The sequence below is a fragment of the Misgurnus anguillicaudatus genome, chromosome 2 (genome assembly GCF_027580225.2).
Source record: "Misgurnus anguillicaudatus chromosome 2, ASM2758022v2, whole genome shotgun sequence".
Lineage (NCBI taxonomy): Eukaryota > Metazoa > Chordata > Actinopteri > Cypriniformes > Cobitidae > Misgurnus > Misgurnus anguillicaudatus.
Window position 1 is genome coordinate 35,470,385 of NC_073338.2, and position 24,385 is coordinate 35,494,769.

The 24,385-nt window shown below is 36.4% G+C and overlaps 1 protein-coding gene across 3 annotated transcripts in view; it reads left to right on the forward strand.

Annotated features, from left to right (window-relative positions):
- pde4bb (phosphodiesterase 4B, cAMP-specific b) overlaps nucleotides 1-22,513 on the forward strand; it is a 62,599-nt gene extending 40,086 nt beyond the window's left edge. For 2 of the 3 annotated variants that reach the window (XM_055202931.2, XM_055202932.2), the window contains 10 exons: nucleotides 11,939-12,051; nucleotides 17,111-17,204; nucleotides 19,585-19,769; nucleotides 19,861-19,959; nucleotides 20,047-20,211; nucleotides 20,658-20,757; nucleotides 20,899-21,053; nucleotides 21,149-21,271; nucleotides 21,361-21,543; nucleotides 21,630-22,513. In XM_055202931.2, coding sequence (XP_055058906.2) covers nucleotides 11,939-12,051; nucleotides 17,111-17,204; nucleotides 19,585-19,769; nucleotides 19,861-19,959; nucleotides 20,047-20,211; nucleotides 20,658-20,757; nucleotides 20,899-21,053; nucleotides 21,149-21,271; nucleotides 21,361-21,543; nucleotides 21,630-21,914 — 1,502 coding nt within the window. In that variant the 3' untranslated portion in view covers nucleotides 21,915-22,513. Of the gene's footprint in view, nucleotides 1-11,703; nucleotides 11,728-11,938; nucleotides 12,052-17,110; nucleotides 17,205-19,584; nucleotides 19,770-19,860; nucleotides 19,960-20,046; nucleotides 20,212-20,657; nucleotides 20,758-20,898; nucleotides 21,054-21,148; nucleotides 21,272-21,360; nucleotides 21,544-21,629 lie in introns of those variants that run through there. The other variant, XM_055202933.2, reaches the window with a different exon arrangement.
- Nucleotides 22,514-24,385: the final 1,872 nt, after the last annotated feature.

Sequence of the window (24,385 nt, forward strand, 5' to 3'; positions counted from 1 at the left end):
TTATGCCTCGTTTGGGATCGTAGAGTCCTTTGAAACTCTGTTGAAAAAAACTGTTAAGTGTTGAGTTAAGTATTAAGTGTTGGGCTCTATTAAAGTCCATTAAAATTAGAAAAATCCTGCAATCTTTTCCTCAAAAAACATACTTTTTTCACGACTGAACAAAAAAAGACATCAACATTTTGAATGACATGGTGGTGAGTAAATTATCTGGATTTTTCTTTTAAGAAATAAAAAGAATTACGCTGAAGTTAGCGGTTTTCATATCATAAGTGCTGAGGGGTTAGTTGTAACACAGCATTACCATTAACCCCGCTGCGTCAAAATATTTTCAATCTCAGCAAAAAGTTACTAAGAGCTGCAGACATATTTCAAAAGGATGCTATGTTTTAGTCAACAAGACACTGATCAATATGACCTAGCATTGGATTTGGTATCTTACACACCCAACTTAGAAACCGAAAAAAACATCTTATGAAAAAATTTACTTACATGCCACCAAAACACTCGTTCATCAATAACTCTCTGGAAAAACATTATATATTTCCAATAATTTGCGCAAGATCATCTTTTGGCAGCGTGAAAAAAATACAGAAAAAATAAAACACTCGACCTTGTGCAACAATGTAAACAGTTCGTGTTACAACTAACCCCGCGTTTTTGCCCTGCGCACCCCATATCAAAAATGTACTTATCATTTATTAGTAATATGTGTTGCTAAGGACTTCATTTGGACGACTTTGAAGGCGATTTTCTCAATATTTTGTTTTTTTCCCTCTTGAGATTCCAGATTTTCAAAAGTTGTATCTCTAAAAAAATCCCCAAAAAACCACACATCGATGGAAATTTCATACAAATTGCTATGGTTTTTAGACAAATTACATTTCTTAAAACTAAAGGTGCTTAATAACGCAATAGAAGTGAAATTTTCAGCTAAATGGTTCCATAAAAAACCTTTAACATCCAAACAACTTTTCTGTTGCTTTGTAGTGAAATAAGGTTCTTTACATTATAAAACGGTGTGAACCACCTTTTAACCACCTTTTTTTGTAATATTTTAAAGGTAGTGCTTAATTTATGTCACAAGCACCCACATTACTACAACAATATAATTGTACAGTTTACAAAAACAGAGTAATTTCAACATTATGATCAATAATGCTTGGCCATCCGATACGGCTGTACCATAGTAAAAACATGCAATTGAAGCTAAATGATCAAAAACATGAATAAAGCTGAACTTTAGCAGTATAAATAAGAAATGAAATAAGAAATTGAAAACAGTAGCATGTTACCATTTTGCTGATATAACAAAGATGTTTTACAAAAGCGAAATATTTATAGGACATGAATGGATTTTTTTGTTTTGGTTCTTAATAGTTATTTTGTGATTTTATCCAATTACTCAAACTACCCACTCCCTAATAGTAAGAGGCAAAGTATTATAACACGTAACAATATAATATAACACAAAGTAATATAAGACATAACAGTTTAAAGTCCCAATGAAACAGAAATAGTGATTGATTGACTTATTTATGTCGTTGTGACTTATATCTGAGTGAAACGGCTTCTGAAATGAGGTAGGGCGGAACTTGAATTCATCCATTGAGAACTGATTGGATAATTGGAAGCTGGGTCATGTTGCTGTTTGCTAATTGCTGTGATCTTTTCCCAGGCCCCGCCCTTGTGCAATTTCTTGTGACTGGATGTAAAGAGAAATTGTTTCGCGAGGAGGAGATTAGCGTTTTTGATTAAAGGGCACATAAAAAAATGAAGCTCACAGAGAAGTCATTTGTAAAAAATCCCACAATATTCCCCAAAAAATATTCCCAAAACAACAGGCTATCGGTGACGTTGTGTGTTCGGCTCCCATTTTGGTGGAATTGAACGGTGGAGAAAAGGTTTTAGACCAGCTTTGATAACACATCAAAACAGCTTTGCATGGTACTAAAACACTCAGAACACCCTAAATTGCATAGCAACGCCCTGGCAACCACCTTTTCATTCACATTTTCTTTAGTATTTTTATAAAATTATAGAAATTTAGTTTACTGCAAGATTGAGAAAGTTAATCAGATTTGTGTTTAACCTTCTAAGACCAAGCTTTGGTTTGTCTTTTATTTCGATTACCAGCTATTGGGGTTAAAAAGAACCCATAAATATAATAACCAAAATTTTTCTTTAAACATTAAGCAGTGTAATTGTTCACGTTTGTGTAAAACAGCAAACAACAAAGAAATGGGATGTCCACGTACATGTATGTGGACACATCAAGTCAAGTTGCTTTTGAAAGAGTTGAAACCATTGGAACTAATAATATTAATTTAAGGTTTCATAGAAACAGCTCATGGCTAACAGTGACATGGTTTTGACCCAGACAGACAATCTTCAGATGTCTACAGGATATCTTTTTCTTCATATAAAACACATGCTCTGCAGTTACAATCTGTTGCTGTTCAGCAAGTCCTTTTGATAAGGCAATTTAACAACATCAGCCTGTCCGTTTCATTTTGAGATGACAAAGAATCGGCCACGACTATCAAAAGCATCTGAATCACACAGCTGTCATGAGTTTGCAGCCTCATGAGTCACATTCAGCAGACCGGTCGAAATGGGAAGCTGTTTAAGTCTTAAAGTCAGAATCAGGAAAACCTGGCCTATATATCAGCGGTGAGGCTGGGGACACAACTAGACACAGAGAAGCAGTGTACTGCTGTAATGGGGGGAATTGGTGGAACGGCCAGCTGCTCTCACAGGGTCGGTTTTGTGGGACAGAGAGGATGCTGGGTAAATCTACACTATGCTCTTTTGTAAATGGAGTCACGGAGTGGGCCAACCAAACAGAAAGTCAGACCCGTACCTCAAGGGTCTTAAAGTTCATAGTGAAGTTTGTCATGGGGTTGGGCAAGGCCAAATTGTGAAACATCATGACATTTACGGCACTTAGTAATCAACAGTACAATCTACCTGATTGTGCAAGAGCCTACGGTTTGCACAGAACTGCACATTTAGTAAGAATGTAGTGAAAATGTGCAATGGCAGTTTACCAATGCTTAAATTTTTAAGAAAGGTCATGAGAAAGTTGATTCTTCATCAATTTGTGGCAATTTTGTAATATGGGTGTAAGGTTGGCCACACTGCAGAATTGTTTACTACATTATACGTTCCTTTCTTTAGAACTGTAGGGATGTAGGTGCATGGCTTTAGCAAACTAGCAGCTGTTTCTGTGCCTGCAATAGATCATCAGAAAGATACTGCAAACAGGTTGTCATAATGACTTTTCCTGTCGAAAAGTCCAAAAATACAGACATTGATTGATGTCAAAGGTAACAAAACTTTAATAGCCAGCTTAGTTAGTTATTCTTTCCCTGCATGTAGTTCAAAATTGAATTTATGTGGAAAGATGTGCAGATTAAACAGTTAACACATAAAAGTCCTTCGTGTTTAGCAGATATGTTGTTGTTTTTGCACCTATCCTCATTGCATTTCAGTGTTTATTAGGGGATTTTATCTACTAGTTCAGGTACTACTGTTCTTTTAACTTCCTGTCATTTTACCTTTATTATTAAAAAAAGGGTAACACTTTACTTGAAGGGTTGTTCATAAGACTGACATGACACCTTTATAATCATGACATGACACAAAACATTCGTTTAGTTATTTCATTTTTAATGCAAAGATTGCATTGTTTGATATGTCGTTGTTATGACAACTTGACATAAACCAATAAATCATAACATGTCATAAATCTGTCATAAACATGACATAGCAGAATAATTATTAGTGCTGTGATGGATCGCAGTAGATCCTTGATCCGTACGGATCACGACCGCGGTTCGGCTCGCATTTGCAGATTAATGTGCAAATTTAAATAGGGAAAGTTTCATTTACACGTGTTTCTAAGGCTTGCAAATGTTAACATTCAAGTGATTTAAAACAATTTAACAGCAAAAAGGCACTAAAGAGAGCAGATTTGTGTACGCACATCATGCGGTTAAATGTGTCCGGTCCAGCTCTAGTCAGATCTTACTTTAAAAGATCAGAACTACTTATGTGTAAACTATAGAGAGAGTTGTGCTACTGTGTCTCATACTGTAGTCCATTACATTTGCTTAATAGAGCAATGAAAAACAACGTACATTTTTTATGTGTTTTTTTGTGTTTATGCTGCATCTTCTTCCTGAAGCGCCGTTTGAAATTCGCCCACCGCCTGTGTGTGTGCACCCATTTAAGTGCCCTCAGTAGTGCATATACAGAGAGACGCATTTCAATAAGTAAGCCAACATAAAATCTTTCTGTTCTTGACAGGGCACATACACACAAAATGATCTCCCAGTATCCTTTAACAAAAAATTTGTTTATGTCTTCTAGAGTCCGAAACCAGTCTGTGCTTATTTGGTCTTAAAGAGACAGTAACCTCAATTAACCTACTTAAGTCTGTGTCATTAATGTTAATCAAACAACCCAAGACAAAGAGAAAATCACTTCTTTGGCTCTAATAATAATAATAATAATATTTAATTTGTACAATAAAGACAGTGTTATTATTAATTTAATTCGATTTCTGTATCTAATGCTAATTTTAGACCTTACTTAATGTGCAATTTGTTCTTTTTTTATAAATGTTTGTAATTTCTTTATTTGGTTATTAGATTTTTTACACCCTTTTTTTTTGCTGATTCGAAAAATGATCCAATCCGTGTCTCAAAAAAAGTAATGTGATCCGTGAGTTTTGTGATCCATCGCAGCCCTAATAATGATCAAACTTAAGAAATTACCTAGCTTTATGGGTTAACATTACATTAAACTGTGTTAATACTATGTCAAATATTTTTAAATACCTTAACAAAATGCAACAGACACGTCAAAATATTATATTTAACTTTGTGTATGTGAACAATACAAAAAACAACAACACTGCATGGCTTAAACCATTATTGTACTGTTTTCATTAAATTTTTGGTGAATTGGTCTCCAAAAGCAATAAAATATAATTTAATAAATATTAATTATTATTATTATTATTATTATTGGATTATTGAATTTTATTTTATAAACACCTGAAGGAAACTTAGAAAACATTATGAACTAAAGAATATTCATGATGTTGTTATAAAACTATGTGACAGAGTATTAACACTTAATGACATTTTAATGACAAATTCAATTTGTATCACTGGTAAAAAGTGGTCAGTGATGTTGTCTTGATAATGTCAAGTTGTAGTGTAGTGTATTGGTTAATGTAAAGTTGTCATAACAAAGACATCTTGAAAAATGCCATATTTGCATTAAAGATAACAATTGAACAAATGACACTTAATGACAGTTTTCATAAACGTGCATAAAACCAACTTCATGTTCATGACATGTCATGTCATGACTATGAAGGTGTCATGTCAGTCTTATGAACACCCCTTTAAGTAAAGTGTTACCAAAAAAAGAGAGGGATGTGTGTGTACTAAATGAATTATTTTTTTTAACTGTACATTACTGACACATAATGCAGAATGATCCCGGTCATAATTCACTCTCAGAAAAAATTTACAAAAGCTGTCACTGTGGTGGTACATTTTTTAAAAGCTAACCTAAAGAGTGCATATTAGTGGTACCATTTATGTATTTAAAGTCGTGTACCATCCCAGTGACAGCTTTAGTACCATTTTTTCTGAGAGCGTACCTTATAGTGTCACATGCTTGGCTTGCCTGTGTGGAATCCTACTTGTTCTCTGTAAAGCTTCCGTGACGACGACATATTGATGTTGATATTCGTGTGTATCCATGCCAGGCTTTAGATCTATACACACGGTTTGAATCAGCTCCATATGTGAAACATCTTGCGTGCAGGAGGTTCTTCTGAAATGACCTTATTCATCGCCGTATATCCCTCACAGACGTCAGCATGGTTTATGCAAACCCTTCTTTCGCTTTTAATACGGCCACGCACATGTGTTCGAATGACTTTGTTGGATTTTGATGGCTTTAGTCACAGGTGCTCACTGAATAATTCTTCAGTTATTGGGGTGTTTGCCTGGTGTTAATTGATAAATGTGGTATTTCTGCCATCCATGTGACCAAACATAGGACTATGGTAAAAAACACAGTAATCATCAATTATCCATTAACCTAAACCGCTGCAGAAAACCACTGTAAATGTGCTGAATCTTTTAGTTAAATGAGGTCAGTTGTTGCTGTTATGTCATAACTGATGGTTTCAAATGTGGGTTGTCAGTTTGTCGTGAGACATTGCTGTTATTTAAAACAGTAAATCTTATTGCGAATAGTAAGTCTTGTACTTTCCGTTAGTATATAAATGAAGTTACTCATATTTCAATACTGCAAGCTACACATTTTCTTTCATCCTTAAAAGGTTTCATAGTATTTAATCATTAATTTGATTAGTGAATCATTTGCATGAATCATGCTAGTGATTCAGTTCATTTAAAGGAATCATACTCCTTAAGTGTCATACTCCACTCGTATCATAATGAAAAACTACCAAAAAACCCTCATCCTAATTTTTATCTGCATAACAAAATCCGAGATGACCAGACATGGATTTATGGACGTGAATTTTTTGTTATAAATTATTAATATATTGCTGTGTTTGATTCTGGGACCCTGAGACTTCAGTTTACACGAGAGTTTATAAAATTTTCCCTTAAAGGCAGAGTAGGCAGGTTTAAGTCTAAAAAAGTCTTAAGAAACTTTTTTCCAAATTTGTTTAAACTGTCTTTATATTCCAGTATATAAGTAAAATGTAAGTACTCTGAAAAAGAGAGTATAAAAATCGAGTGTCTGTGGACCTATCATGACCTCTCATGTTTTAAACACAGCTAATTATTTCCATTCACTCCACCCCCTCTCTTCTGGGCTTCTTCCAAAGCCATGCCCCCAAAACACATGAACGTGCGACACCTTGCTATTTTGCAAGTTCTCCCACTTAGAAATCCAGAAATCACAATATATGATTTTTTTACTATTTATTTGTATGATACAGCTGCAAATAAGTATTTGAACACCTGTCTATCAGCTAGAATTCTGACCCTCAAAGACCTGTTAGTCTGCTTTTAAAATGTCCACCTCCACTCCATTTATTATCCTAAATTAGATGCACCGGTTTGAGGTCGTTACCTGCATAAAGACACCTGTCCACCCCATACAATCAGTAAGAATCCAACTACTAACATGGCCAAGACCAAAGAGCTGTCCAAAGACACTAGAGACAAAATTGTACACCTCCATAAGGCTGGAAAGGGCTACGGGGAAATTGCCAAGCAGCTTGGTGAAAAAAGGTCCACTGTTGGAGCAATCATTAGAAAATGGAAGAAGCTAAACATGACTGTCAATCTCCCTCGGACTGGGGCTCCATGCAAGATCTCAGCTCGTGGGGTCTCAATGATCCTAAGAAAGGTGAGAAATCAGCCCAGAACTACACAGGAGGAGCTGGTCAATGACCTGAAAGAGAGAGCTGTGACCACCGTTTCCAAGGTTACTGTTGGTAATACACTAAGACGTCATGGTTTGAAATCATGCATGGCACGGAAGGTTCCCCTGCTTAAACCAGCACATGTCCAGGCCCGTCTTTAGTTTGCCAATGACCATTTGGATGATCCAGAGGAGTTATGGGAGAAAGTCATGTGGTCAGATGAGACCAATAGAACTTTTTGGTCATAATTACCATCCCAAGAACACCATCACTACTGTGAAGCATGAGGGTGGTAGCATCATGCTTTGGGGGTGTTTTTCTGCACATGGGACAAGGCGACTACACTGTATTAAGGAGAGGATGACCATGGCCATGTATTGTGAGATTTGGGGAACCTCCTTCCCTCAGTTAGAGCATTGAAGATGGGTTGAGGCTGGGTCTTTGAACATGACAATGACCCAAAGCACAAAGCCAGGATAACCAAGAAGTGGCTCTGTAAGAAGCATATCAAGGTTCTGGCATGGCCTAGCCAGTCTCCAGACCTAAACCCAATAGAGAATCTTTGGAGAGAGCTCAAACTCTGTGTTTTTCAGCGACAGAGATTTCGTGCCTCGTGCACTCTCAAATTAATCGGGTGTGCGCATGTGTGGGTAGATCCTGTAGCAACAGGGGTGGTAGCCATGGTTGCAAGGAAGAGAGTGACAGTTGCTCAAGCCAATCATTTGTTTCGTCCCTAATGGAAAAATTAGCTGTGTTTAAAACAGTCGTAAGAGGTCTACAGACCCTCGTCTTTTATACTCTCTTTTTTAGAGTACTTACATTTTAATTATGTATTGGTATATAAAGACAGTTTAAACAAATTTGGAAAAAAGTTTTTTAGACAATTCCTGCCTGTTCGACCTTTAAATGTGTGCTATGAATAAATAGTGCTCATAAATGGTTTAAATGTGGTGGCTTGGAGCTGGAAACGATATTCCTTACGTCATGACTTAACAAGCGGATTGTTTCCAATGGAAGCACCGCATTTTTTAAAAACAGCAGCAGCTGGCTTTTTTACTGAGTGCCCGCGGTTAACATTTTTCATGCTCAGCGCTGAGCGCCCAGGGTTGAGAAATGTTCAATGTTGGGTGAAACGCTCAGCTCGTCAATGTCACTTCTCACTCGGCCATCCAATCACAGTAGAGGAGGGGCGGGACAAATATAACAACAATCAACCGAGGTATCGTTCATTGAGTGATAAACAAAGCAGAAGTATCATAGCAACCCAAGCACTTATCTGAGAAAACGTTGGCAAGCGCCCACAGTCGGCATCCAATTGCCATTTTTAGCCGCTTGGTGTACACGCCCCCTAAAGCTGCGACCCAAAAATGTACAGTAATGTTTTGACACAATACACCAATAATAGTTAGAATAGGAAGCTTATTACTGGAAAAGCTTTGCGGTTTTGAAAAGTTGTGCCTACATTGTGCCTCAGCATTAACTTTTCTATGATCAGTTTATGCATTCAAATGCAAATTTTCATATTATAGACACCTAATAGCTAGCAATAATACATAAGACATCTGGTTTAATTATACATATATATAAACATATAACACCATCACTCTGAGGTTTGTAACAAAAGAACAGTACTGTACAGTAATGTATGTATATAAGCATGGTTGCATTTCTGTGTCCGAGCATTCATGACTGCATTTGCATGCACTACTTTAAGACTTCTTGCGGTGTACAACATCTGTGAAATTGAAGTCTTTGAGCCATGTGCGAACAGGAAGCCAGATGAACTTGTGAGTGAACCCAAAGTCACCCTGCCACAAGGCAGCAAATGATCTTCTCCATTTAGATAACACTTCATCCTTTATGCAATATTTTGCTGTCTTTGTGAAACCTGCTGTTGCAGCAGCCTGAGGGGCGACTCCATCCCGAGTGTCGCACAAGAAATCTGCTCCGTGATTTAGCAGCGTCTCGCCCTCTGGGGAAGTGGTTTACTTTGCTTGGCTTCTGTTGAGCTTTGGCTGGATGCAGGCCAGCAATGGGAGTAAAGTTTGCCTCTCGTCTTGCTCCTGCAAACACAGGCTCATCTTTGATTTCATCCCTTCAGCTCATTAGGTTTTGCGGGGGGATCAAACGGAGATGGCGGGGGTCCTGTTAGTCATGGCTAATGCAGATTCCACTTTGTTTCTACTGGGAGATCAAAGTTAAAGGCGAACTGTAAGGGTGGTGGGTTATTTCTGATGTGACAGGCCACTCCCAGTTTTGTAGTTTTTAGTGCATTTGATTTATTATGCTTATCTTCAGGGCGTTTGACTATATGTAAACTCTTTTTGCAGAGCTCTGTGCTAATGGTCACTGATATATTTTTAACTTTGACAATATAGACCAATGAACTAAAGTATCAGGATAAATCACACCGAACAGGCTGTGTGTCACATTAAAATGTAAGAAATAGAAAAATATATTTGAAGAAAATAAAGCGTATTTTGGAGATTTTTCAACTGAGCACAACTGAGCACTTTCCACCACTATTACCACCACCAAATTTAGGACAGAAATACAAAAATGACCAAAAACTTGATACATGAGGGTGCTATGCTATCTAATGGCAATTCATACATACTGTATTTTACGAGGTTGGCAAATTCGTATTATTTCATATGACCACATACAGGTATGTACATTTTTGTTCGATTTTTCTTGTGACGTTGGGTTTAGGGGCGTTATTTTTTTATAATAATCATACTTTTTGTATGATTCGCTTCGTACGATTTAGCCAACTCATAAAATATGTAAAATTCCTGTGAGATCAGGCTGGAGGGCAATGCGAATCTGAATAGATCTTTGCTAAATTATCATATAAACAATTAAAAAAAAAATTTCAATGATTATAAAATAAGCTTAATTATTATATTGCAAAACACTATTTCTTTGTATAGATTATACACTGTATAGACGGTTTCATCGGAGACGCGTGCGCTGATGCGATACACGTCTGGATCCGAACTTTACTTCCGGTTTCGATTTTTTAATGGTCTGACTATTTGCTAAACTGATCTCTTGAACAAATGCCTCGTCGAAAATAATAATTGTTTTGGTTTCCTAGGTAATCTATGTGTTGTTTTTTTGCTTGTTATATAAATAAACTACTTTTAAAGAACTTTGTTGTTATTTATTCTTAGCGGAGTTTACCGGAGGTTACGTGCGGACCACGACAGCCGCTTGTTTATGTTGTTACTGCTGAAACCGTCTATAAAAGGCAGCATGAAATAAAAAAAATGGTTTTGCAAGACTTTTTTAAGTTTTGGCTTGTGAAAAGTTCTCACGAATTTCCGTGGCAGAGTCACGGAGTTTTGTGCTCATTTTTCCGTGGCATTCTCACGGATCTCCGCTTTTTTCTGTGGCTCTGCTACGGACTGTCTTTTTCCATGGCATTCTCATGGATTGGTTACTGTTTTGTCCTATTTTCTTACCATTTTCGCTTCGGTTTAGGGTTAGATTTACATGAAATGACATCCCTACCCAAACCCAACTCTAACCCCAACGCCAGGCGACAATTGTTTAAAGTTTAGAAAATATAAAAGAATAAATCAGAAAAAATAAACCAATAGTTAAAGTGACATACTAACGCAAACACCAAATCTAACCCTAGACCGAGGCGAGAATGGTTTGAAAATAGGAAAAAGCAGTTGAGTAACCAATCCAGGAGAATGCCACGGAAAAAGACAGTCCGTAGCAGGGCCACGGAAAAATGCGGAGATCCGTGAGAATGCCACGGAAAAATGAGCACAAATTCCGTGGCTATCCCACGGAACTTTGTGAGATCATGTTGAAAATCAAGTTAAAATTGTTTAACTCAATTTTTTAAGTTAAAGTAACATAAAAATAAAAAGAAATACATTTATTTGACAAAAAAATAGTGCATATTTTTTACTGTATACTTTGAAGTAGACCTGATTTTTTTTCCTGAGATTCAACCATAAAGATAATTGACCAACAAAACAATTATGCACAAAGCATCGTTCTTCACTCAATTTGGTTTCAGTCAAATACTTTTTGATTAATTTCTTGAGAAGGTACCATGAATAGTTTAACTCTCATTATGATGTTAGTGACAAGACTTTGCGTATGTGTGAAAGAGAAACAGAAGCGGAGAGAGAAGGAATGAGTAGAGTCCCTCCCACCAAGATCCCCTGGGTCGGAGGCTCATTGACACATCACCACAAGGCAATGTTAGGTGAGAGAGAGAGAAAGAGAGAGATTGACTACTAGAACACAAAAAGACACATTGCCAGACTACACACTAGGTGAGTTTGAGACTGAGCCAGTGACACAATGGAAAAAAGTATGAACTATTAATCCAGTGGAGAGTTTATCAGTGCAGAATGGCTACATCAGCAGCAGTCAGTCCACTATGAAAGATTACTGTTCCCCTGTCTGCGCTGCACCAGCCGGACCACCTTTCATTGCCATGCAGCATGCAGGATCCTGAATACATGTCCGTGTGTCTGTTCCCAGATGAATCCTACCAGAAGATGGCCGTGGAGACCATGGAAGAGCTTGACTGGTGCCTGGACCAACTGGAGACCATCCAGACGTACCGTTCTGTAAGCGACATGGCCTCCAATAAGGTGAGACCTCAAGCTGTGTACTTCCTCTTTACCTGAGCGTTCCAAAATACCCGCCGCTTGTGCCAAAACGCTTTAGGACAGAAATGCCACATCCGCTTTTTCCACACATGTGCAAAATGACGCAGAGCAGTTTGGTTCTTTAAATGAGTCAATTAATAAAATGTTAATGCAATACAAACTTTATGACTTACAGAGCATTTGCTTTCTTTGTTTACATGATCTGTTCATCATAGTGGCAAACTTTGTTAATAAATGCAACCAAAAGACTTTATTGATATATAAATGAAATAGAAATGAGGTGCAGTATGGACGTTTTGATACCCTCTTGTGGCATTCTGCAAATATTACTTAAGTATTAGCTGACTATTACTTGTTTTGTGTCAATAGAAAATCAAAAAACTTTTTTTGGCTACTGTAGTTTGATTCTTAGTGATGCTTTCTTTTCTCAGAAAAAGTGTGAAATTTGTTGGATAAATAATTTTCATTTTATTATTATTATTATTATACAGTACTGTATAATAATAATTATACAGTGCTACCATTATATGTGTTGTTTTTGCAATTGTATAGTGATCATATATAACAATTTCTCAGTCTCTTTATTAGAATACAACCAGAAAATACAGGAAATTTGTATGTAGGATTAAAAAAAGTATAAAAGTATAAGCTGAAGTGTCAAGTATTTAGGGTAAACTCCCCTTTCGCTTGAGCAATAGCAGGCAGCTGCAGGATCTCTTAAACTTAAATGAAATTAAATCCTAATTTCTAATTTTAATCGAATGACGTCAGGACTTCAGTCTCCTTGAAAAAGCTCAAGATGTGTTTCGTGCCAAGAGAGGTCACACTAAATACTGACATACATTTAGTTCTGAAAATTGTTTTGTTTTTAATTTTGTGTACATATTTCCCTGTATTTTCTGTTTGTATCTCAATAAAAAGAGTGAAGATAAATATGGATGGACATTAAAACTGCTAAAACAACAAAGCTGGTGATGGTGGCCTAAAACTTTTGCACAGTACTGTACTTTAAATTGATTATATAAACTTAAAGCTTTATCATATTGCATATTGCATATCATATTACTTGCAAGTTTTTCTTCATTGCCGTGCAGTTCTAAGTATATGTTTGTTATTGGTTGGTCAGGGTCACGGTTTCACTGTTTTGTATGCTGGATTTTTGAGCGTGTTGAATATGGCATGTTTACAGTTTGTGGTTGTTTTGTGATTGTAGAGCAGTCTGCTGGCGTCTGTGAGGTTAAAGCTGGCAATGTCATCAGTGACGTGGTATCTAGAGACACTGTCATGCAACAGTGATTCTTTCAATAACAATAGAGAGAAGACAATACTGCTTCTTGGTTATGACCCGAAAGATTACACAGAAAACACACTTGTTTCAAGTATTACTGTATATATGTATGGGAATTGTTATTATTTTTTTAAGACTTGGTCTATTGGTTAAACACACCAGTGATTGTTTTTTTCAGTTTTACTGTATTGGCACGGTCCTCCTCATTGACCTCATTGCATTGTTTAAGCTGATAACTAATCAGTTCTAGATAAAAACATGAAGTTAATACAGGACACGCATTACTGTACTAAACTGATTTGCACATTATTATTACATTTTCAAATGTATCTATATTACATAGTACAGAATTGCATAATAAAATATAAACCTTTTATTTAATAATATAATTTACAGAGTTTTAACATTATTTAAAAATATGAAAAATATGATATGCGATACAATAATACGTTTGCAAAATAATTTTAAACTATGATAAAATACTGTATATTTAATTTTTGATTCAAACCACTGCGATGAAGATATTGCGATAGTTATATTTTCTATTTTTCTTTTTCTAACTTGCTGCCTTAATGTCAAATATTTTTACAGTTGTAAATCTTATTATAAAATGTATATATTTATTAATTTAACACGTGGTGTAAATAGATCGTTTTAAATATATACGTTGACACAACTTATAAAGCAAGTTGAAATTGTTTAACTTAATTTTTAAAGTTAAAGTAATATAAAAAATATGTTGATTTGACAAAAATGCTGCATTTGTGTGAGAGTGTGTGTGTGTGAAATCATATACAAGTATTTCCCTTTTATTTATACATAAAGAAGCTATTTTATCACACTTAAAATTATTTGTTTTTACAACATTTATAATATTGCTACACAGCCAGCTACCTTAAGAAATGCTGTAATAAATGTTATGCACTGTAAAAAAAATCTTTGCTACATTTTTTTCCTAAAGTCATTTTAACTTACTATTATTTATCTTGATTAGAGATGAGTTGTTATAATTACAGATACGTTGTCTTTTTCAACTATATTTCTATTTTTTTAACTATAAGATAAATACTAGTAAGTTGACATGACTTGTAATTCTGAGTTGATTCAACAAAAAAATTAAAAACGGCAAAGTTTATTATTAAATATATTTATTTAAAATTATCATTCATATTTTAATTATCAACTTTTTCATACAGTTTTTAACAATCAGTTTAATATATTAAGTGTGAAAGTAACACATAAACCTATTTTTTATCACAACACATCAAAAGCAAAATACTCTTGTCTTTGAAGTTTTAACACTGGTGATTTAGTCAGATCCACCCAAGTGTGCAGTCAGAACATGAGCAGCGTGGTCTGATGGCATCTGTACCTGAGGCTACAGACAGAAGGAGAGGGAGGGTCCCTGAGTCGGGAGGGGGAGGGTGCGTATACCGCGAGGTGAATCAGTACACACTTTGTCTAATGCATTTCCTGACACCCGTCACAGTGAGCTTTCAGGCGCCGCTCAGCACATGCTCACCCATAGTGCACGAAACAGCATCGCGGTAACAATGGGACTCTGCTACTCTGAGAAAAGGAGAAAGTTTGGTGCATTAAAAGGCTGGAGAGAGGTGAGCTTGTTTTTATTTTCTTAAGGTTGGGTTCAGCCGTCGTTCTTTTAACGGTTTAAAGAAACTGATTCATGATGGCATCTGTGTCCATTATGAATTGAGCATTGTCTTCTTTTGTTTAAGATATTGGCTTTTACTTGTTGTTCGTTTGGTTTCTTTTGGAATATAGGTTTGCAAGAAGGTTTATTTTATTCTTGTTGTTTTGTCCCAATTGGGAATCAAGTCTCTGGTTGGCTTTGTAGCTTGATAATAGTCGCTTTTACCTCTTTTTCTGGAAGATTTTAAATGTTTGCAAAAATGAAAAAGTTTGACTTTTTTTGTTTCATTTTATCAGTTTAAACAGAGTTTAATTGAAAATGATGATTTAGTAACATGTTCAGAAGAAGAATCAGAATCACCTTTATTGTCAAGCACTGCGTGTTTGCATGCACAAGGAATTTGTCTTGATGTGCTGTTGCATAACACTTACAGTAACAAGTACAATAACCTACAATAAATAAGAAACCATTCAGAATTTTACACATATTATATAATATAAATATAATATAAGTATTAAAAAGAAAAAGCGGCATTGACTGTACATTAGTGCAGGATATAGGTGGGTAAAAGCACATGTTATAATAGGGGTGCATTGAAAGTGGATTAACTAACATTAAGTAACAATGACCAATACAGTTTTTCAGAATATATTAATCTTTTTTCATTTTTAGTTAATTCCAATACAATTGTTCCTGTTAGTAAACTGTGCATTAACTTATGTTGCAGCGTTGAATTAAAAAAAAATTAGTAAATGCTAAAACGAACATAAGATTAACAATAGACAATAGTTTGCGTAAGAAAGTTCATTATAATGCTATCAAATAAAACCTTACTAATAATTTATGCAATTGAGATATAATACGGCTACATATTAAAACATTTATAACCAATTTTCAAACAATATTCTTATTTTGCAAAAATTGACAGTGAATTAGATTAATTAAAATTACACTGATCCATTGAGTATTTACAGTAAATTCATATTAAAACATTTTCATAAATGATCACTAACCTTGCATAATGTCTGCTTATACTATATATTTATTGAGGAAGTGTCCTGTTGAAGACTGCTGCAACACCATGTATTAACTTTCTGCTCATACTGTATCATAACAGATATGCAGGACTGAATCGTTGTGTATTTGTGTGTATTTTACTGTTGTCTGGCATGGATCTGCTCCTGTGGCTATGTTTCCATGGCATTTTTCCCTGCATAATATTGACATCCCAGGTTCCTTTATAGAGGCAGGGAATGTTCTTTAATCTCATGATGAGAAAACAAACATACCTACCTAACCACAGATTAGAGATCATTGCTACAATACATTTTATAGTCGCATAATCTAATTTTGAGATTAGAAGTATCAAAGTTTGATTTCAGTCAATGATCTTACTTTGATCTTTTACTCAGTCGGTATTAAAGATATCAAGGTTATATTTTCACATAATTACTGGGATGATTTTATGTAGAATTATTATTTAATAAGCATCATTGAGAGCTTTTTAAGCAGGACCATTTTAGGCAGGAAGATTATGGTTCATCAGTTGTGTGTGAGGGCATGTGCCACCTCTGGCTTGGGATGTACTGTATAAAGACTAGAGAGAGAGACAGAGAGAGAGAGAGAGAGTCAGACGGAGAGAGAAAGAAGGAGCATAAACGAAAATTCCAAAGCAGAGAAAGAGAGAAGAACGAGACGGGCTGAAATTAGTGCACAGTTAATCTCATGGAATTCTGTCCGGATCTCTGTTGTTTATTGGAACCTGGCTGGGATGTCAAACGGAATACAGGGAGATAAGATCAGGAGAGACTGGGGGGCTGTTGCTGGAATCTGTGGAGGGATTTTATTGTAACACTATCTGGATTAGATAAAGATTAGCTGAAATATTCAACATGCCTGAGGTCAACTACCTGCTCTCTGTGTCCTGGGGTTACATTAAGGTCTGTTTGTGTGTATGAGAAACGTTTTCTTTCAAGGGCATGTTTCTAACAGCAGTTGCTTGAAAATGACTATAATTTTACAGAGGCTTTGGATAATAAGAAATGTTTAACACACGAATACTTGAGCACCTTTACTGATACTTGCTGTGTTTTGTGTTTTAGTTCAAGAGGATGTTGAACAGAGAACTGACACACCTGTCCGAGATGAGCCGTTCTGGAAACCAGGTGTCCGAGTTCATCTCCAACACTTTCTTAGGTGAGTCTAAACCTTTTTTATTGATGCTCACTGGCGTACTTGAAGGTACTGTTGATCTTCTGTGTGGTTTTCTATGCATCATCATCATTTGCAAACCAGATAAGCTAGACGGTTCCCATATTATGTTGCGAATTCCGAATCGGGTGAAAGGGACTTTGGTGAAAAGTCTCTCAGTACTCAGGTAGTCATTCAGGTAGTGAAAGAAATAAACGATTGTGAATAATCAGGTTTTCTGGCTCCTGAAAACACAGATATCTAGAACGAAGGGGTTTAATCATAGCTGAATGTCTTGCGGTATGCCTGCGCCACTGTTTTTCAAACCAGTCTGATCTGGTCTGTGTCTGTGCGGCAGCGAGTGTGTGTTTGTGAGAAAGAGAGAGAAGGGGGCTTTAGTATGCATCAGATGCCACAGGGTCACTCTAGGCTACTTTTCTAACCCCAACGATCAGAATCCCATGGCCTATACACACTTAAAGGAATAGTTCACCCAAAAATAAAAAATCTGTCATCGTTTACTCACCCTCATGTTGCTTTAAGACCCGTATGAGTATTCAGTTGAAGATATTTTGATAAATGATGGTAAGTTGACGGTACCCATTATGTCCCATAGTAGGAAAAACAAATACTGTGGAAGTCAATTGGTAACGTCAACTGTGTGCTTACCATCATTTATCAAAATATCTTCTTTTGTGTTCAACAGACTACTCATGCAGGTTTAAAACAATGAGGTTGAGTAAACAATAACAGAATTTCCATTTTGGGGAACTATACCTTTTACTCCGTCATCAAAAAAAAAAAAGAAACCGTGTTAAGTACAGCAGCGCATGCAGGCATCTCATTGACAGGGATGTGGCAGATGTTTGGAAAGTGAAGAATGGATTGATGTGGTTCTGAGGGAATGGTATGGACTTGAGGAAGAAATCAAGACAAAGGTATAAATAAAACACTGGGACTAAATGTGATTCAGGTCTGCTAATCCCGGGACATTCTGTGCCTTGGTGGATTTTGTTGCTTCCATTGATGGAGTGTTGAAAGAGAACTTCTAAAAATGGGTGGTAAAGGCAGATGAGACCACAGATATCTGGTTGTTAAGTCTGACGTCATGCACCGCTTTCGGGTCCAACTAATCTCAATTCCGTGGGAAAATATAAGAAAAAAAACATGCTAATCTACACTCATATCATAATGCAAAACTACCAAATCCCCATAACAAAATCCAAGATGACCAGACATGGATTTTTTCTGTCTCATCGTCTATCAGTGTATCTAACTTATGAACGTTGTTGGAGGGGAGCGGGTCTAACATACACTGGGAGTGCAGGGAAGCTACAGTCTTCATGTAGTGAGATTTTTATGATTAATATACTGAGGTTGCTTACTGGTAATGAGAACATCATGCCCTAAAAACCTGTGTTGCTCAGAGATTGCTGACATAGATACTTAAAAAAAGAAAGTTCACATAAGGTATAAACTGTCTGTATCACCTTTTTTAAGAGTACAAAAAATAACATACAGCCTTGGCATACAGTACAGTTGTACACTATACTGGGTGCTGGGTATAGTACGTACAGTGTAATAATAATAATTTATTCTTAAATGAGATGAGAAATGTTTACGTTCATGTTGAATTCTTCCAAAATGAGACTCTTTCTTCTTAAAGTTTAGAGAAGACACATGAAATCTTTTTTAAGGCACTTTTACTTTGTAGCAAGATGTGAATGTTTAATTAAAATACTGCCATCCTTTCTAAAAATAAGACCAGCATGTAAAATGCCAGCCTAGATTGTTTTTTTATAAGGTATGTTTAAAGGAAAACACCACCGTTTTTCAATATTTTACTATGTTTTTACCTCAACTTAGATGAATGAATACATACCTATCTTTTTCAATGTGTGCACTTAATCTTTGCACAGCGCCTCGTGAATGTGTTAGCATTTAGCCTAGCCCCATTCATTCAACAGGGATGAATTTAGAAGCCACCAAACGCTTCCAAATTTTCCCTATTTAAAGACATGAGTAGTAACACGAGTAAGTATGGTGGCACAAAATAAAACGTTTGTTTGGAGCCATAGGAATGAATGGGGCTAGGCTAAATGCTGACACATTCATGACGCCCTGTACAAAGAATAAAAGTGCACGCATTGAAAAAAGATAGGAGTGTATTAATTCATCTTTTGAGTAGAGGTAAGAACACAGTGGTGTTTTCCTTTAATCTATTTTAAGGTCAACGGTTAAACTCTTAGCAAAAAGCTCTTGTAGGTGGCTTTTACTAATATCGAATTTCATTTATTATGACTTGAAGTCTGACATTAAAGTAGTGAATTGAGTGTGCTATGTTAACAAACACTTGAGTAACAGAACGAAACTTACACCCCATCAGATAAACAGAATGAACTGGAGATCCCATCGCCCACGACGAAATCGCGAGACAGAAAGAGGAGGCAACAACAGCTCATGAATCAGATCAGTGGAGTAAGGAAGGTCACGCATGGCTCGGGTCTCTCCAGCAGCTGCACTGTGGGTCAATTTGGAGTAAAAACGGATCTTGAAGACATGCTCTCAAAGGTACGGCCTAAAAATATTGACCACTGCACAGAATCCCTTTTGAAATTCTCATATATTTTGAACTAATTGATCTGCTCTCTTGCCTTGGTAGGACCTGGAGGACATCAACAAGTGGGGTCTGAACATCTTCAAAGTTGCAGAACATTCTCACCACCGCCCGCTGACCTGCATCATGTATGCCATCTTTCAGGTAAGTTCATAGAAAAATCCAACCTCACAGACTGAGAAAGCACAGGAAGGCTTTGTTATGAAAACTATAAATGTGTGCTTTCTATAGGAGAGAGATTTAATGAAGACATTCAAGATCCCAGTGGACACCTTTGTGACATACATGATGACCCTTGAAGACCACTACCACGCAGACGTGGCCTATCACAACAGTCTCCATGCGGCCGATGTGGCCCAGTCTACGCACATCCTGCTGTCCACGCCTGCGCTAGATGTAAGTCACTCTTTATAGTCGACATAAGTACTTGGCTGATGCATTTTAAACACATGGTCCTCGTTGTACGTGTGGCAGTAACAAATTGAAGTACTCGAAGTGGCGAAAGAGTTACCTCCTGTTATTGTAGCCCCTTTATGCAATACCGATTGTATCATAAAGCAAAGCATACTTCCCTTGTACTTCTCTCATGGAGTATGAACACTTTGTTCTTCCTTTTGTTTCTCCATCTTTCATCATCATTCAAATCTTACACATTTACTGTCAATCACAGCTGTTTGGTTATAAAGTGAATGAGCCCTCTTATGTGCTTTGTTTAGTCTGTAGCTAATTTTCGCATGTACTCTTATAAAACATGAAAAGGTTGCTTTGTATTAGCAACATGTGTTTAATCCACAGATGCTAATATATATTGTGGACTGTAACACTGTATTTTTTTATTAAAGGCGGTCTTTACAGACCTGGAGATTCTGGCGGCTATCTTTGCAGCAGCCATCCACGACGTAGACCACCCAGGGGTCTCCAACCAGTTCCTTATTAATACCAGTAAGTGCAGCTCTTTTTAATCCCCTCTTATGAATCCAAAATGTGCTGGTTATTGAAACTCAAACCATGTGGAAGAACAAAGCATGAGCGTGTTACGACTCTTTCATGGTTCTTAAAAACATCTTCCCATCTCTCCCGCAGACTCAGAACTGGCCCTCATGTACAACGACGAGTCTGTTCTTGAAAACCATCACTTAGCTGTTGGCTTCAAGCTCTTGCAGGGGGAAAACTGCGACATCTTCCAGAACCTCACCAAGAAGCAGCGTCAGAGCCTCCGAAAAATGGTCATTGACATGGTAGGTGGAAGTCTTTTCCTTTGTAGGTGGAATGATCGACTGTAAAGTACTCTTTACAGTTATACTTTAGATTAAAGTTAAATCTGTGTTAATAGGTACTAGCAACAGACATGTCCAAGCACATGAGCTTACTGGCTGATCTGAAGACGATGGTTGAGACGAAGAAGGTCACCAGCTCGGGAGTATTGCTCCTTGACAACTATACAGATAGGATACAGGTAAGTCCTAAATCCGAAACTCGTTTGTGTCCACGGTACTTGTGCCTACAGTAAATAACCTTCAATGTCCTGTCTCGCAATGTCCACAGGTCTTACGCAATATGGTTCACTGTGCCGATCTCAGCAACCCTACCAAATCCTTAGATCTGTACCGCCAGTGGACAGACCGCATTATGGAAGAGTTCTTCCACCAAGGTGACAGGGAAAGAGAGCGAGGCATGGAGATCAGCCCCATGTGTGACAAACATACCGCTTCAGTTGCAAAGTCTCAGGTGAGTCCAAAAAGTTGATGAAGAAGACAACTGAAGAGATCCTTATTGTGTCATGTCATCTAATGATGTGTTTGTTTGACTTTTAGGTCGGTTTTATCGACTACATTGTGCACCCGTTGTGGGAGACATGGGCCGACCTTGTGGATCCAGATGCACAGGATATCCTTGACACTTTAGAGGAGAACAGAAACTGGTACCACAGCATGATACCACAAAGTCCCTCCCCACCCTTTTATGAGACAGGAACTGATGGTGGAGACAAGTTTCAGTTTGAGCTGGACGTTGAAGAAAGAGTTAAGGAGGATGCTGAGAGACTCCTAGAGAAAGACTGCGTAGAGATATGCACACATTCTCCTTCTACTGAGACGTAGCACTTCGCTACAATGACTTGTTGTCGGCCATTTTTGGTCAAGTGGAGAAATATTTTCATACTGATTGAAAATCCCACCGAGGAACACTGTGTCTTGGGACTTTGCCATTGTTACAGAGCCCAAAAGAGGAAAGAACATCCTCTGGAAATAAAGTTGGAATTTTGCAGGAATCCATATTCAAGTTGGACATTGGACAGCCGAATGTGCCCATCTGAATGTACAAGGAGTGCCATAAGCTGGAATGCCATAATCTGAATGTTGGATTGGGTTTCTGTGGAGATATACTGACTCTCTCATAAGAGAGGTTTATACTACAATTTTAAAATGTACTTTTTTGTACTTTTGTGTATTGTGACTGTTTTGTCGACACGTACAACTACACTTTCAAACACGTCAGATAAGACTTATCATGCTGAAAAGAAAAAGCGTGGACATCCCAGGTGTGTTTTGGGAATGCAGTCTTCCAACGTTTTGGACGAAATAATAATAACTTTGTACTTTGCTACAAACAGTTTCACTTTTTAAAGCTATTATAATAATTCTTCTGGTACAGCTAATGTGCTGTTTTATGTTGTTTTAATTAAATTGGATCCAAAGAGTCCAGAGTTTTTGTGGTGACCACTAAACAATGTTCTGGGTATAATTCAAGTTAATCTCAATTGACAGTAATATTTAAACTCAGTTTTCCTAAAAAAAAAAAAAAAGGCTGTTCACACAGACACAGAAGAAATTAGGCAAACCTAAGGAATTCCTCGTGTATTGTTTTAACTGTCAATTTATGGCCATGACTATGATATACATGCTTTACTGTACCCATAACTTTAGCTTATAAACAAACCTGAGTCGACTACCAAGTAATGGGAAAACCATTTCTACTAATATAGTAAAAAAAAACTGTCGATCAAGCTTCTATTGAATTGCTATCCTTTAAACCACCTTAATATGAGATAAACACACAAACACATAATATTAATATTTCAAAGATTTATAACTAGTTGTTGTTTCTTATAAATATTAAAGAATTACCTCTTTTTGTTGCTCACCTCTTAATGTCATTTGGATAAAGTCACGTCAAACAAACTGTCATAAAATTGACATCATAAGAGCAAATAATTTCCCTCATTCTTTCATATCCTATTTTCTAGAATTTAACCTTTTAATATTCACAGAACACGGCCAGCAATAAGCCTCAATTACACAACCATTGATGTCAAACAATGTGGTTCCTCATGTTGTTTGTACTCGCTGGTCAGGAACGGGATGTGGTTCATGTGTGTCACTCAGGCTGAGATTAGCTTTAAAATCTATCTCAATAAGCATCTTTCTCTCTTTCGCAACAACATGCACACTCTTTGCTTTTGGTTACCCTTTGTGTCAGTTTATTTTATTTCTCTCACCTTGAACTGAGGACTTATAGTCTGAGAATCCTGTTTACAATTTACCGCACTTTGATGGCTTTTATTATGTAATTTGCCCCCAATTCTAATTAATGGTTATGATATTAATTTACGACGTTGTTGTTTTTATCCATATTTATATGGTTGAGTCGATGATGAACATGCACACTGTTGATCATTTGTGATTTCACTGGTGGAATCCGTGTTTTTCCTTATTATATTTAATACCATTAATTTTAGTATTAAACTTATGGTAAAGTGTTGCACATTTCCTACCAAAAAAAGAAGATTAAGCTAAAAATAAATGAAAGCTTTCAGTAATTGTTTACTAATGGCTGTTATTTTTTGAATATCATAACCATATATGATTAGATACAGTAGATTAGATAAAACAGAATTAGATAGCTTATGATAAGATAGAAAGCTATTGAACCAAAAAGGGAAAAAATAATCTACAGCATGTCATTAAAATGTATCCTTCTAGTTAACATACAGTTAACAAGCAGGGGTTTCAATGCGAATGCATTGAATATGTTAATTACCAAATATTCAAGCAAATCTAAGGGTTTATCACCAATTCACAGAGAAAAATAATCTTTCTAGTTATTAAAGTTATGCAAAACGTAAAACAAATGACAAACAATCATATTAATGCTACTTTAGATCAAAGCGGTGGAAAATGTTGCTGCCGCGGCCACCTATCAGAGAGATCATATTGACGTCACCCAGATGCAAAAACCACTGAACCGTTTACTGCACAGCCAAGTTTATTAGGTAACCTTTATGATGAGTATAACCAGTAATGACGACGTTCAGTTAAAGTACGTTGAACTATGTGTTTGAAGAGTTACTGTAAAGCTATTGCCTTGGATTATTTTATTATTATAAGCTTAGCGAACAATAAACTGTTAAAAGTAAAAGTTGTATTATAAGTTAGTAAAAAGTTTTTTAAACTTAAATTTTCTCACTTTAAATGAAATGTTTAAGTAAAAATGTTTAAATATTTTAGGTGTTACCAACTGCAGTAAAGCGTTTTTTAATTTAAAAATGTAAGTTTGTAAAACTACATTTTTT